The 13166-nt window shown below is 38.8% G+C and overlaps 2 protein-coding genes across 2 annotated transcripts; both read left to right on the top strand.

Annotated features, from left to right (window-relative positions):
• Window positions 1-110: 110 nt before the first annotated feature.
• On the top strand, window positions 111-6669 carry LOC119897414 (T-cell surface glycoprotein CD4-like). Its single transcript, XM_038711102.1, has 9 exons — window positions 111-229; window positions 1079-1120; window positions 1368-1526; window positions 1624-1764; window positions 4297-4533; window positions 4641-4715; window positions 4834-4952; window positions 5311-5328; window positions 6190-6669. Exons 2-9 carry the CDS (start codon window positions 1093-1095, stop codon window positions 6316-6318), a joined length of 906 nt encoding a protein of 301 aa, XP_038567030.1. The 5' UTR covers window positions 111-229; window positions 1079-1092; the 3' UTR covers window positions 6319-6669.
• A 986-nt stretch (window positions 6670-7655) lies between these two features.
• Window positions 7656-12643, top strand: LOC119897410 (T-cell surface glycoprotein CD4-like). The gene is made up of 9 exons (XM_038711094.1): window positions 7656-7852; window positions 8861-8902; window positions 9243-9401; window positions 9499-9639; window positions 10985-11221; window positions 11329-11382; window positions 11482-11615; window positions 11748-11815; window positions 12032-12643. The coding sequence occupies exons 2-9, from the start codon at window positions 8875-8877 to the stop codon at window positions 12114-12116; spliced, it is 906 nt and encodes a 301-aa protein (XP_038567022.1). The 5' UTR covers window positions 7656-7852; window positions 8861-8874; the 3' UTR covers window positions 12117-12643.
• The last annotated feature ends 523 nt before the right edge of the window (window positions 12644-13166 follow it).

Below are 13166 nucleotides of genomic sequence, written 5' to 3'. Positions count from 1 at the left end.
TCCCAGGCCTGGTTCGCAAGAGAGCGTAGGCAGAAGAGCAAACCCACAAAGAGCTAGGGTTTGCATTGGCCTACAACTTTCCAGTGCAGGTTTCTTTTTAGAGGTCTTCCGCCTTCTGCTGTTGTTGCATCCTTGCGCTCTTGTGTTTGATGACGTGAAGCACAGACGATGAGGAAAGATTTTGGCCTTCAATAACGGCTCAAAAAGACAGCACTCACTCACAATTAAGGTAAGATCTCAAACTAGATTATGAAATCCAAGTTTTATATTGTGAAATTAAATAATTGGATTTAACGTGACCACTCGAAAACCATTTTTGTTGTGTTCTGTTATGTAGTTAAACTTTTTTTTGTTTCGTTTTTTTTGAAAATGTTGTGTAGTTGTGTAAATGCTGTTAAACAAATGTTGAGATAAATGTGTCCACACTTTAAAATCAGATCAACCTTGATATAAAGGTTAAAGATTGTTTATGATCTCAGTGTATAACTGTGTTGTTCAGACAGTGGAAATAACTTTTTATATGACATTTCAGTATTATCTGATCAGACTAATTGTTCCAGCTAATCCAAATAATTTGCAGTTTTAAAATGAAAAATTAAGAGTCTTTTAGCTTGCTGAAGTTTATTATTATATTAAACCTTTCAAAATTATGAAATGCTTCAAAGAACACTAAAACAGTGATTCATTCATTGTTTGTCAGGATTTTCAAAATTGCACAACTAAACATTTTTTGGGACAAACTTCTAGTTTATGATGAGTTATGATAGTTTATGAAGCTATATTTGGAACAGGTCTACAGCAAACGTCTCAACGTGCATTATTGAGCACATTATCAAGTACAAAAAAAGCCAAAGCGTATGCTGGAAATTTACCAGTGACATTCGTTTCAGTTTTTTATGAAGCAAGTTTTACATTTTTAATAGAAAGATACAAAGAGGAAGGAAGTGAAGAGTTAGCTTGGTGGTTAGAGATCACATGATTGTTAGTGCTCCTGACAAACAGCAGCTGTCTGGAAATGGAATTAATTTATTTGTCTAGACAGCAATTTACATTTGTGCCTGTTTTTTTTCCTCCTTAGATCGAATATTTAAAATGAAGACAATCGTGCAGTTTTGGTTTGGTGAGTCAATGTATTTCTGAAAAATATTATGCTTTACCTTGTCCCAGATGCCTATAAACTCCCTAAATTTCACCTGGAAAATTGCCCTTTAACTTTAACTATGATTCACTATGTGAGTCTCCAATACAAAGTAATGAGAACATATTGCAATGACATTGGTTTGTCCTTGTCGCAGAGTTGATGCTGTGATGCTCTCCTGTGAATATATCATACTAAATGAGCTTCATGAATGTGATTCTCTCTTCAGTGCTGGGTGCACTCTCTGCTACAGGCACAGTGATCATCACAAAATCAGGGGAGAAAGCCATGATCACGTGTGGGGAGGGCAGCTTCTCTAACAAGCTGCTGTGGTATCATCGTGGTAACTTCATTGTTGAAAATAATGTGAGAGGCTTCCCTCGCAAAGGTATAAACAGAGAGACTTTAGACATTACCTAGAGCATAATATATCCTTTTAAAATTTTCAGTGTTGCTAATTACACTACATGTATTTTCTGCATTAGGCACAGTTGACATTACAAAAAGGTTCAATTTGAAGAAGGAAACGGATCTGGAGATCTTGGGAGTGAAGGAAGAAGATGCTGGACAGTTTACTTGTGTGGTAGATGGGACATCTCACGAACACACACTTCTTGTGGTCTCAGGTGAGCAGACAACCCAAGAAAAGTATTTGCAAATAATTCTTAACAGTGCATGGATCAAACTGAGTGCAGTTTATCATCACAATTATGATTTTGAATCAGAGATAATGGAAAGGCATATTAAATTCATGACTTTTGGTCATACATATTGTACTGTGTTAAACCAAATTCCTCCCCATACGGCAATTAGATCAATAAAAAAATAAAGTAAAATACTATCCAGTGGGCAGTGAGGCCTGTGCCTGCCAGGGGCCTCCAATCCTCAGGCCGTGCATGGTCCATGGCTCGCGGCTTCCTAAGGAAGTTGAATGCCAGTGCACAATCTGACCACTTATACTTTAAGCTAACCACAAGGGCCCCCAAACCCCTTGGAGTTGAAAATGTGAACTCACCACTAGGGTATCTCAGCACTTACACTATGAGGGCCCCCTGGTGTTTAAAATGTAATCTGACCGCTAGGGCCTCTAGGCCCCTAGGGCCTCAAGCATGATCTGATCACTAGGTCACTACTGATCTGCACCTACATTGTGAGGGTTCCTGTGCTGCATGAGCTGATCACTATGGCCCCCAGGCTCCGCAGCGCTTAAAATGTGTGACCCCTTGGGGCTAAAAGCATGAGATGACCTCTAGGGCCACTGGGTGCTTACAGTGTGAGTTGATCACAAGGGCCCCAAGTCCCCTCAGTGCATACATTGAGCATAACACCTGGGCACCTTAGTACATAAAATGCATACTTAAAACTAGAGCCTCTGGGACAGTTGTTTTGTACAACTGAGCCACTGGTTGGCACTCTACACTATGCTGACATACAATATTCACCAACAAGTAGGGATTTCACAAGAACCGATACTTTGGTACCAAGTCGGTACCAAATTTCTGAAAACATGACAGTTCTCATTTTTCTAGGTAATCATTAAAATTCATTCAACACACCCTTTTTTGTTTTTCAACGTAGAAATCTCAAACCACTGGCAATATAGATTGTGACCACTCTTAAACGTTTCACACCTGTGAGTTTGTAAAAAAAAAAAAATTGCACATGGCAAGGTTGTAATTTCAATAGCTTGGTCATTTATGAACATAAGGACATCAAACCACTTCTCATCTGTCCTGGACATCCACTCACTTTCACAGCTGTTTGTTTTTGTAATGTTCAAATGTTTTTATTAAAGGAGTGTATTTTGAAGTACATGGGATTTATTGTTTTGTTTTTGTTTTTTACTGTGGTATCAAGTTCGAAATATTTTGAGAAAATAGTCTTTTGAAGTGCATTTCGAGCAGTTTACGATCACATTTTGCTGATGAAAATAAATTACTAAAAGATTAAAGTCATTTTCCAAGAATGTATTTTAAAAAGTAATGCCTTTAACGCAAAACATTAAAATACATTCAATACTATTCTGTTGTTGTACACACACTGATCAGCCATAACACACTGACAGGTGAAGTAAACACTGATCTCTCTTGTTACCATGGCACCTGTCAGTGGGTGGGATAGTTTAGGCAGCAAGTGAACATTTTGTCCTCAAAGTTAAAATGTTAGAATCAGGAAAAATAGGCAAGCATAAGGATGTGAGTGACTGACAAGGACCATATTGTGATGGCTAGACGACTGGGTCTTGAAAACTGCAGCTCTCATGGGGTGTTCCCAGTCTGCAGTGGTCAGTATCTATCAAAAGAGAACCAAAGGAAGGAAAAGCGGTGAACAGGCAACAGGGTCATGGGTGGCCAAGGCTCATTTATGCAAATGGAGAGCGAAGACTAGCTTGTGTGGTCTGACCTAACAGACAAGCTACTGTATGTCAAACTGCTGAAAAAGGTACCGCCGGTTCTGCTAGAAAGGTGTCAGAACATCGCAGTTTGTTGCGTATGGGGATGCTTTGCCGCAGTCAGAGTGCCCAGGCTGACCCCTGTCTGCTGCTGAAAGAGCCTACAATAGGTGCATGAGCATCAGAACTGGAACACGGAGCAATGGAAGAAGGTGGCCTGGTCTGATGAATCACATTTTCTTTTACGTCATGTGGATGGTCGGGCGCGTGTGTATCGCTTACCTGGGGAACACATGGCACCAGGGTGCACCATGGGAAGAAGGCAAACCTGGCAGAGGTGTGATGCTTTGAGCAATGTCCTGCTGGGGTCCTGCCAATCATGTTGATGTTAATTTGACACATACCACCTACCTAAGCATTGTTCCACTTCCACATCCCCTCCCCCAGATAATAAAATAGTGGCCTCCCCGTTCATAATTTGTAGTCTCCTAGAGATTACCCTGATGACATAATCAGGGTTATTTTTTTTTTACTTATATTTACAAGTGTAAATACTTCTCGTCATGATTACACTGACCTCCATATGTCTCCATTTGTAATTAATAAATACCATGATATATTTTAATTTTGCTCTTGCTATCATGTCATCAGTATGTGTCACGTTCTTAATGATCTGGATGACGTCTTTTGTTCAGCATGGCCTCCCCTTTCTCTTTGTGATTCTCACTGTGTCCTCGCCACTGTCTGTTGTCCCTCTCTGTGTCAGTCTGGGCCAGCCCCTCCGGTGATCTCCTGCTGGGCAGTGAGGCTACACTCCAGTGTCAGGTAAAAGGTCTGGACCAAGGCTCCACAGTGCAGTGGAAGAGGCCAGATGGAAGCGCATATGGAGAGTCACACACAGCTCAACTCAGACCTGTGGACCGCTCATATGCAGGGACCTGGAAATGTATGTTCTCCTTTGGCGGCAAGGAGTACAGTGAGAGCTTGCACATCAGTGTTAAAGGTAGGACACTGGTCTCTACCAAAGTCTTTGCATATGGTTTTTACTACAAGAAAAGCTACTTCTGTGGCCCCTGGCAAGCACAAGATGTTCTGTGTTTTATCTTTCAGAGCCTGCTCCTACAACATCTGAACCAGTCACTTCGAAAGGCTCAAAGGACATCTGTAACCCAACCTGCCCCAATTGTGAGGAGTGCTTGCTTTTGTTTGTGTAAATCTTTTGACTATGAGCATATATTGCCAGAAGTGATTCTTCGCTGGAGGTGTCATTAATGCATTATCTTCGCTTTCTTCTTTCAACCAGGTACCACTCCCAGTGCTGCTCAGCTGCTGGGGCTCAACTGGTTGTTGTGGGTTACTGTTGGAGTTGTGGTTCTTCTGGTCTGTGTCATTGTCTTGTGCAAGAGGATCAGAAGGAGGAAGGTCAGTAAAGAAAATCATCCAGGGAATCTTCATATGCTGCTTTGTAAATGTAAATTGGTAGGCAGGATGAAGGAGACTGGGTTACTGAAGCAAACCAAAAAATATAATGTGATCTCTTTTTTCCTGCTATAGAGAGCACTGGTCAAGATCTACATTTAGATAATGTTTGGCCACTTATTTGTCTACGGGTCACTTTTACACAAGTGAACTAGTTAGGCAAAGAGCTGCATCTAATTTATACTGTACTTGCTCGAGTTCAATTTTAAATCAAAACAGACTCCTCAAAAAGCTCATAATTGACGCTCCCTTTGTTGATATCCTCTAATAATGCTTCTTTTAACTGGTGTTTGTTTTACAGAGTGTCATGGACCAGGCAGTGAACTGGATTAGGGCTGCACCTAACGATTATTTTTTTCAATTAGTCGATTAATCTAATTAGTAATTTATTGATTATTCTAAAGATCATTTTTTATTACTTGATTAATATAACAGTTAATTTATACAAAATACACTTGTCTCATTAATAATTCAATATTTTTCAAACATCCTGAAAAAAAGACACATAAAGCACATTAGAAAAGGGCTAGTGGCATATTTTTAAGTTAGTCATATTTCCCCATCACTGACATCATAGACCCTATTTGTCAGATGTCTGATTCAAAGGATTGCTGTGACACAGATTAATGTAATCACTGTATGTCAACCCGTTCCCTGAATTGGAGAATAAGTATGCCTATTTTTACTGAAGTACTTGATTAAAATGTAATGAGTGTGATATCGTCACTGGACGCAATGTAATTTTGCATCAGTGTGGAGCAAAGAAAATAATAGACGATTTACGTCAGGAATCACTGCAAATACACATATTTTCGTAATCGATGACATCAATGAATCGCCTAAGCCCTAGCTGGATCTTCTCCCACCTGGATGACCTAGAGTCCATGGATGTGTCTGAAGGCGGTCGCTCAGCCGCAGAGAGCGAGGGGGGCAGGGATCCGCCGCCTGGGCCTCGTGTCAGAAATGGACCAGGCAGTAAGTTAGAATGATGAGACAGGAGGCATTCGAATTGATCATTACCTCAGGATGTCTTCTGACAAGTTAATTGCAGAGGTGTATTCCCGAAACATGAAATAGATGACAGCCACATTATCATTGCTCTATTTAAAGTCTAATATTCTTTCAGCCGTCATAATTCAAATTTCATAATTTCTAATTATAATGGCCTTCCTTTATCCAGAGTATGAGCTGTTTGCATTCATCAGTCACATGGGGACGAGCACGATGTGCGGCCACTACGTCTGTCACATCAAGAAGGATCAGCAGTAAGTGTTTACTTGTGTTTCCAGCTGACAGAACAGTCATGTAACTTGTATTCTTTCTGTTGTCTAACCAGTAGTTCATTTGTTTATTAAAAATCATTTTCTAAATCATATTATAATATACTCAAGTACTGGTAGTTGGTTTTACGGTGCCTCAGCAGGGGGCACCATACTCCAGGTCTGGTTTTAACAATCATAGCTTCTGATATGAACACAATGCAAAGTATTACCCTGGCCACGAGCCGAGGGTTAAATGGGTTACATCCACTTAGGAATATATTATAGATATATATTTTGCATAGTTTCCGTTTGTACTAGTGGATAATTCTTTAAACACAGGACTTCAATAACCTTCGAGACTGCTAAAATTACCGAATTACTGAGTGATCTCTCTCTGATTCACAGGTGGATCATCTTCAATGATCAGAAGGTGTGTGCTTCAGAGAAACCTCCCAAAAACCTGGGATACCTCTGCTTCTGCCGGAAAGTGGCTGAATGAGTTATACACAATTGACAACTTACATAGTTGCACCCCTCCAAGCACCACAATAAAGCTGAGTGAACCTGTGAACTATCTGAAATCTGCTGAAACACCAGTTGAAGATTTTACTCAGCAAATGTATCCAGATAATTCAGAAAACCTTCTTCATGAAACAGGCCCCAGACATTAGAGTGACTTTGGTTGCTGAGTCCCTTCACTCCTTATTATTATAAGTATGCTTAGCTATCACCGTTAATCTGTGTCCTGCCTAATGATTTCCACTGCCGTCAGAGGTCACTGCCCCTCCCCATCACGATATGTCGCTTCCAGCCCCTTCTTCTTTTATTGGACAATTGCAGCTTGGTGTCACCTGTTTAGGGTGACACCAACCCCTCCTCTATCCGTTTCAGTGAGGAAGTAAAAACAGTTCACGATGAGAGGAAATGTCAGTAAAACAAACAAAGAAACAGCTCAAATGTGTTTTACAAAAAGGACATAAAAAGTCAAAACACAAAATCAACTTGTTTTTTCTTAAGTTTGGTGAGGGTGATATCTGGGTGATTTTTGGTTTATTTTGTTTTTATTTTTCAAACAAATCCATTGTTACTTCTGCTGTGACAAATAAAGAATTGTCTTTCTGTCAGTCTGTCTTTTTTCTTTTTAAATGATTCATCATGGAGGTGGTTTTCAGCTTATTATCACTTCCCTGTTTTCCTCCTATCATGATTCAAAATTAGTGACTAGTTTAAACATTCCTATAAATTGTTGGTTTAACATATGGTTAGTTGTTTCATTTTAAATAAGTGTTTTTTTGATGCCACTATACAGAACTTTTTTCAGCTTCATGTAAAAACTGTTAACAAAAATCCCAGGCCTGGTTTGCGAGAGAGTGCAGGCATGAAGAGCAAACCCACAAAGAGCTAGGGTTTGCATTGGCCTACAACTTTCCAGTGCAGGTTTCTTTTTAGAAGTCTTCCGCCTTCTGCTGTTGTTGCATCCTTGCGCTCTTGTGTTCAATGAAGTGAAGCACAGAGAGGATGAGGAAAGATTTTGGCCTTCAATAACTGCACAAAAAGACACAGCACTTGCTCACAATTAAGGTAAGATCTCAAACTATATTACAAAATCAAGTTTTATATAGTAAAATAAAATGATTGGGTTTAATGTGACCACTCTGAAACCATTTTTCTTGTGCACCATAATGTAGTTCAAAGTTAGTGTAGTGACGGGTGAACCAATTCAAAAGCATATTAAAGGATATTAAACATTTTGTTGGTCTCTATTGTCTTTCCTCTATAGGCCTAACTGTAATCATAACCAGTTGTTTAAAAATAAAAATATTAAGTGTAGTGTAAATTATATTGTGTATTAAGGTCAATACGGTTTTAAGGGTAAAAGATTCTTTATGATCTCAGTTTATACTTATATATTATATAATATTCGGTCAGTGAGGTGAAATATAATGAAATAAGTTTTTAGAAGAATTTTGACTATTAATTATCTGGTCACATTGTAATTGTTCTGGCTAATCCAAATTTAAAATTAGAAATTGTTCAAATAAATGTGAGAATTTTTCGCTTGCTGAAGTTAATTAAACCTTTCAAAATTATGAAATGTATCAAAGAACACTGAGACAAACCGTGATGAATTGCTTGTCAGAATTTTGAGTATATATATATAAATATGATTCAGTTGCCTTAGTAACTGCACAACGAAATTATAACTTTTTCTTATTCTAGTTTCTGATGTACGATCACCTAATTTGGAACAGGCCTACAGCAAAGCATCTCAACATGCATTATTGAGCCCAATAATTAAATCCAAAAGAGCCGAGGCATATGCTATAATTTTCCCAGTGACATTTGTTTCAGTTTTTTGCGAAGCAAGTTATACATTTTTAATACAGGAGATACAAAGAGGAAGGAAGTGAAGAGTTAGCTTGGTGGTTAGGGATCACATGTTTGTTGGTGCTCGTCTCAAACAGGAGCTGTGTATGGTATCTAACATGGAAATGCTTGCTTTCAGACCCCAAACTACTGCATTGAGTTTGTTTTTCTTAAATCATTTTGTCTTGACAAATGTACATTTGTGTTATTTTTTACATTTAGATCCAACGATCAAAATGAAGACCATCATGTGGTTTGGGTTTGGTGAGTCAATGTATTTCTGAAAAATTATTTTAACAATCCTTTATAATAAAGTGATTTGCCAGTAACCTAGATCCAAATATGTCCCTTTATCTTTACAAGACTTTTTAAAATGTACCTGGGAAAACAGCTGCAGTTGTGTTTTACTTGTCCCAGATGCCTTCAAACTCCCTAAATTGCACATGATATATTGCCCTTTAAATTTATAATTCACTATATGAGCCTTCACTACAAAGTAAAGAGAACATATTGCAATAACATCAATTTGTACTTGTCAAATACTTGTGATGCTCTCCTGTGAATATATCATAAATGAGCTTCATGAATGTGATTCTCTCTTCAGTGCTGGGTGCACTCTCTGCTACAGGCACAGTGATCGTCACAAAATCAGGGGAGAAAGCCATGATCACGTGTGGGGAGGGCAGCTTCTCTAACAAGCTGCTGTGGTATCATCGTGGTAACTTCATTGTTGAAAATAATGTGAGAGGCTTCCCTCGCAAAGGTATAAACAGAGAGACTTTAGACATTACCTAGAGCATAATATATCCTTTTAAAATTTTCAGTGTTGCTAATTACACTACATGTATTTTCTGCATTAGGCACAGTTGACATTACAAAAAGGTTCAATTTGAAGAAGGAAATGGATCTGGAGATCTTGGGAGTGAAGGAAGAAGATGCTGGACCGTTTACTTGTGTGGTAGATGAGAAATCTCACGAACACACACTTCTTGTGGTCTCAGGTGAGCAGACAACCCAAGAAAAGTATTTGCAAATAATTCTTAACAGTGCATGGATCAAACTGAGTGCAGTTTATCATCACAATTATGATTTTGAATCAGAGATAATGGAAGGGCATATTGAATTCATGACTATTTGGTGATACATATTGTACTGTGTTAAACCAAATTCCTCCCCATACAGCAATTAGATCAGTAAAAAATAAAGTAAAATACTATCCAGAGGGCAGTGAGGCCTTAACATTGCATGGAACACATGGTGAGTGGGGTTTATCTCATCATCACAATTGCGATTTTGAATCAGAGAAAAAGGAAGTGCATATTAAATTATTTTGGTTTGTGCCCCATTTACATCTACAACAGAAAGATAAATAAAATACTTTAAAATACATTTAAGTGAATTTTAACAGTTTACTATTACAGGTCAGTTTTATAAGAATATTTGTAGTGAATTTACTAAAGTTTTGGAGAAGTAATTTAAAAAAGACATTTAATGCCTTTGATGCAAAAGATTACATTAAATACACATTTACTGTTGTGTACACACAGTTGCATGCACACACACACACACACACATATACAAACAGTGTTTTTTTAAAAAGGCTTTAAAGGGTATTTACCCCAGTTTACTGCTGCATCTTCATAAATTTAGGGGATTCAAAGGACACATTTTAAAAATAATGGTATCCTGATTCTAGTCCCTATTAAGGCTCAAGTTCTAAAAACAATTATTCCTACATTTTCCATAAAACAACACAATAATGTCTTTAGCTAAACCCTCCCTGCCTGGTAGACTTCCACATCTTTAAAACTCTCCATCCCCAGATAATAAATTAGTGGCCTCCTGTTCATAATTTGTAGTCTCCTAGAGATGGGGGTGGTGAGAGAGCAGTGGATAAAACACATGCCTTAGGTGTGAGAGACCCAGGTTCAATTCCCCAATGCAACACATCCACCAATATGTCCCTGACCAAGACACATTGCTCCTGAGGCATGTGATCGCTGACACATATAAAGCAATTGTAAGCTGCTTTGGATAAAAGTGTCAGCTAAGTGTCAGTAACACTGATTACATGATTAGGGTTATTTTTTCATATTTCAGAAACCTCCCTATTGTATAACTGTATTCACAAGCTGAGCAGTACTTCTCGTGACTGACCTCCATATGTCTCCATTTGTAATTAATAAATACCATGATATATTTTCATTTTGCTCTTGCTATCATGTCATCAGTATGTGTTACGTTCTTAATGATCTGGATGACGTCTTTTGTTCAGCATGGCCTCCCCTTTCTCTTTGTGATTCTCACTGTGTCCTCGCCACTGTCTGTTGTCCCTCTCTGTGTCAGTCTGGGCCAGCCCCTCCGGTGATCTCCTGCTGGGCAGTGAGGCTACACTCCAGTGTCAGGTAAAAGGTCTGGACCAAGGCTCCACAGTGCAGTGGAAGAGGCCAGATGGAAGCGCATATGGAGAGTCACACACAGCTCAACTCAGACCTGTGGACCGCTCATATGCAGGGACCTGGAAATGTATGTTCTCCTTTGGCGGCAAGGAGTACAGTGAGAGCTTGCACATCAGTGTTAAAGGTAGGACACTGGTCTCTACCAAAGTCTTTGCATATGGTTTTTACTACAAGAAAAGCTACTTCTGTGGCCCCTGGCAAGCACAAGATGTTCTGTGTTTTATCTTTCAGAGCCTGCTCCTACAACATCTGAACCAGTCACTTCGAAAGGCTCAAAGGACATCCGTATGTGAAAAAATTTTGACTATGAGCATATATTGCCGGAAGTGATTCTTCACTGGAGGTGTCATTAATGCATTATCTTCGCTTTCTTCTTTCAACCAGGTACCACTCCCAGTGGTGCTCAGCTGCTGGGGCTCAGCTGGTGGTTTTGGGTTGCCATTGGAGTTGGCTCCCTGGTTGTGATTCTCCTAATGGTCTGTGTCATTGTCTTGTGCAAGAGGATCAGAAGGAGGAAGGTCAGTAAAGAAAATAATCCAGGAAATCTTTATATTCTGCTTTGTAGATTGAAATTGGTAAGCAGGATGGAGGAGGATGGGTTACTGAAGCAAACCAAAAAATGATAATATGATTTCTTTTTTCTGCTATAGAGAAAATTGCAGAAGATGAAGTATGACCGCCAGCTACTGAAGTCCAAGCAGTACTGCAAGTGTAACCGGTAAACGTTCTTAACTTGCTTCTATCTAGTAAAAAAAAAACTTTATCCCCTCTCCAGTAATCTCTGTTCACTTTACAGATGCTTTCTAATAGACTCTATTCACTTTATATATGAATGACAGTTTGACCTTCATTTTCACTGTGCCTTTTACCAAGTATCCCATTATTGTGTCGTAATTAGTGTGAAAACTTCTCCTCTTTCCTCTCTTTATCACAGCTCAACAGCTGCAGAAAAACCGCAGCAAAGACGCCGGAAAGAGAAGCCATCAGCCCTCCCTTTGCAACCCCAGCTAATGGAGTGACATGAAAGACAGATCGAAGAAAGGAGAGATAGACCAAAAGAAAGGCGGGGGGTGGTGGGGGGTGAGAGGAGGGGAAAGAGAGGTATAGATAGAGATAAAGAAAAAAGAGAGAGCAAGTGAAAGAGAACCTCAGTGTGAATATGGCATGAATGTAAATGGGCTTTTGAAGGCTCTTGATGAAAATAAAAATCAAATGTAATGATGTGGACAGCTTTTTCACCAAATATAACCAGTGAACTGACTGCAAATATGCTCTCCCACAGAGAACAGCAACAGTCTGTACTTACGTTTTATTTATGCAGCATATTAACATGTTTAGCCTATTCTTAGCATTGTCAACTTCTCATGTACTGCCTTCCATTTTAAATGTTATTCTGATGATTTAGATATAATTTCTTTCTTTTGATTAGCTTTGATGTTTTTGTGTACTTTTGTCTTTATTTCTGTAGGTTGTAAATGAAAAATCAGAGTACTGAATTAAAATATTGTGTCTATTTTCCTCAGTCAATAAACTATAAAGAAAATTAGCAAAATGATTTCCATCCTCATATGACAGAATGTGGAGGCTTCTATCAGTGGGATAAAATCAGTAGACAGTAGAGCTGAATATGCATCGTTTACTATGAACCCCCTTTGCCTTTATGTAAATTTAAAACTGCAGGAAAGGCGGACTCCGCCAATAACAATAAAAATGTCTTCATAGAGAGGTAGTTACTAATAGGATGTATACTGAATGGCTATTTCAAGACAAAATGCCAGCCACAAGTAGTATCAAAAAGGGGTTTAAAACAATAAAAATGTTAAGCATTAGAACTTTTACCTTGTTGAACATAATATCGAACCTTGTCTTTACTCTTTCATGCCATGATATGCTTTAAACCGTGCCTGCATTGGATCAGAAGCTCCGTATTCCCCACAACTGGTGCAGTACAATGCAGGTGTTGACACCAGTGCAGCGCTGCATGTAATGAAACACACAGTAAACACCTGTTCTAAACAGCAACACAAGACCACCGATGACATGCAAACATACATATTCATATTTATTTA

The sequence above is a fragment of the Micropterus salmoides genome, unplaced genomic scaffold (assembly GCF_014851395.1).
Source record: "Micropterus salmoides isolate LMB-PRFRI ecotype aquatic unplaced genomic scaffold, ASM1485139v1 Ms_hic_scaffold_11, whole genome shotgun sequence".
Taxonomy (NCBI): Eukaryota; Metazoa; Chordata; class Actinopteri; order Centrarchiformes; family Centrarchidae; genus Micropterus; species Micropterus salmoides.
Note: the sequence above shows the minus strand (reverse complement) of the source record. Positions and strands in the feature narration are given on the sequence as shown.

Coding starts and splice junctions, on each gene's coding strand:
- LOC119897414 (XM_038711102.1), top strand. CDS start 1,093: ATGAAGACAATCGTGCAGTTTTGGTTTG. Junction 1,121..1,367: donor AATCGTGCAGTTTTGGTTTG/GTGAGTCAATGT, acceptor TTCTCTCTTCAG/TGCTGGGTGCACTCTCTGCT. Junction 1,527..1,623: donor GAGAGGCTTCCCTCGCAAAG/GTATAAACAGAG, acceptor TTTCTGCATTAG/GCACAGTTGACATTACAAAA.
- LOC119897410 (XM_038711094.1), top strand. CDS start 8,875: ATGAAGACCATCATGTGGTTTGGGTTTG. Junction 11,383..11,481: donor GAAAGGCTCAAAGGACATCC/GTATGTGAAAAA, acceptor TCTTTCAACCAG/GTACCACTCCCAGTGGTGCT. Junction 11,816..12,031: donor CAGTACTGCAAGTGTAACCG/GTAAACGTTCTT, acceptor TCTTTATCACAG/CTCAACAGCTGCAGAAAAAC.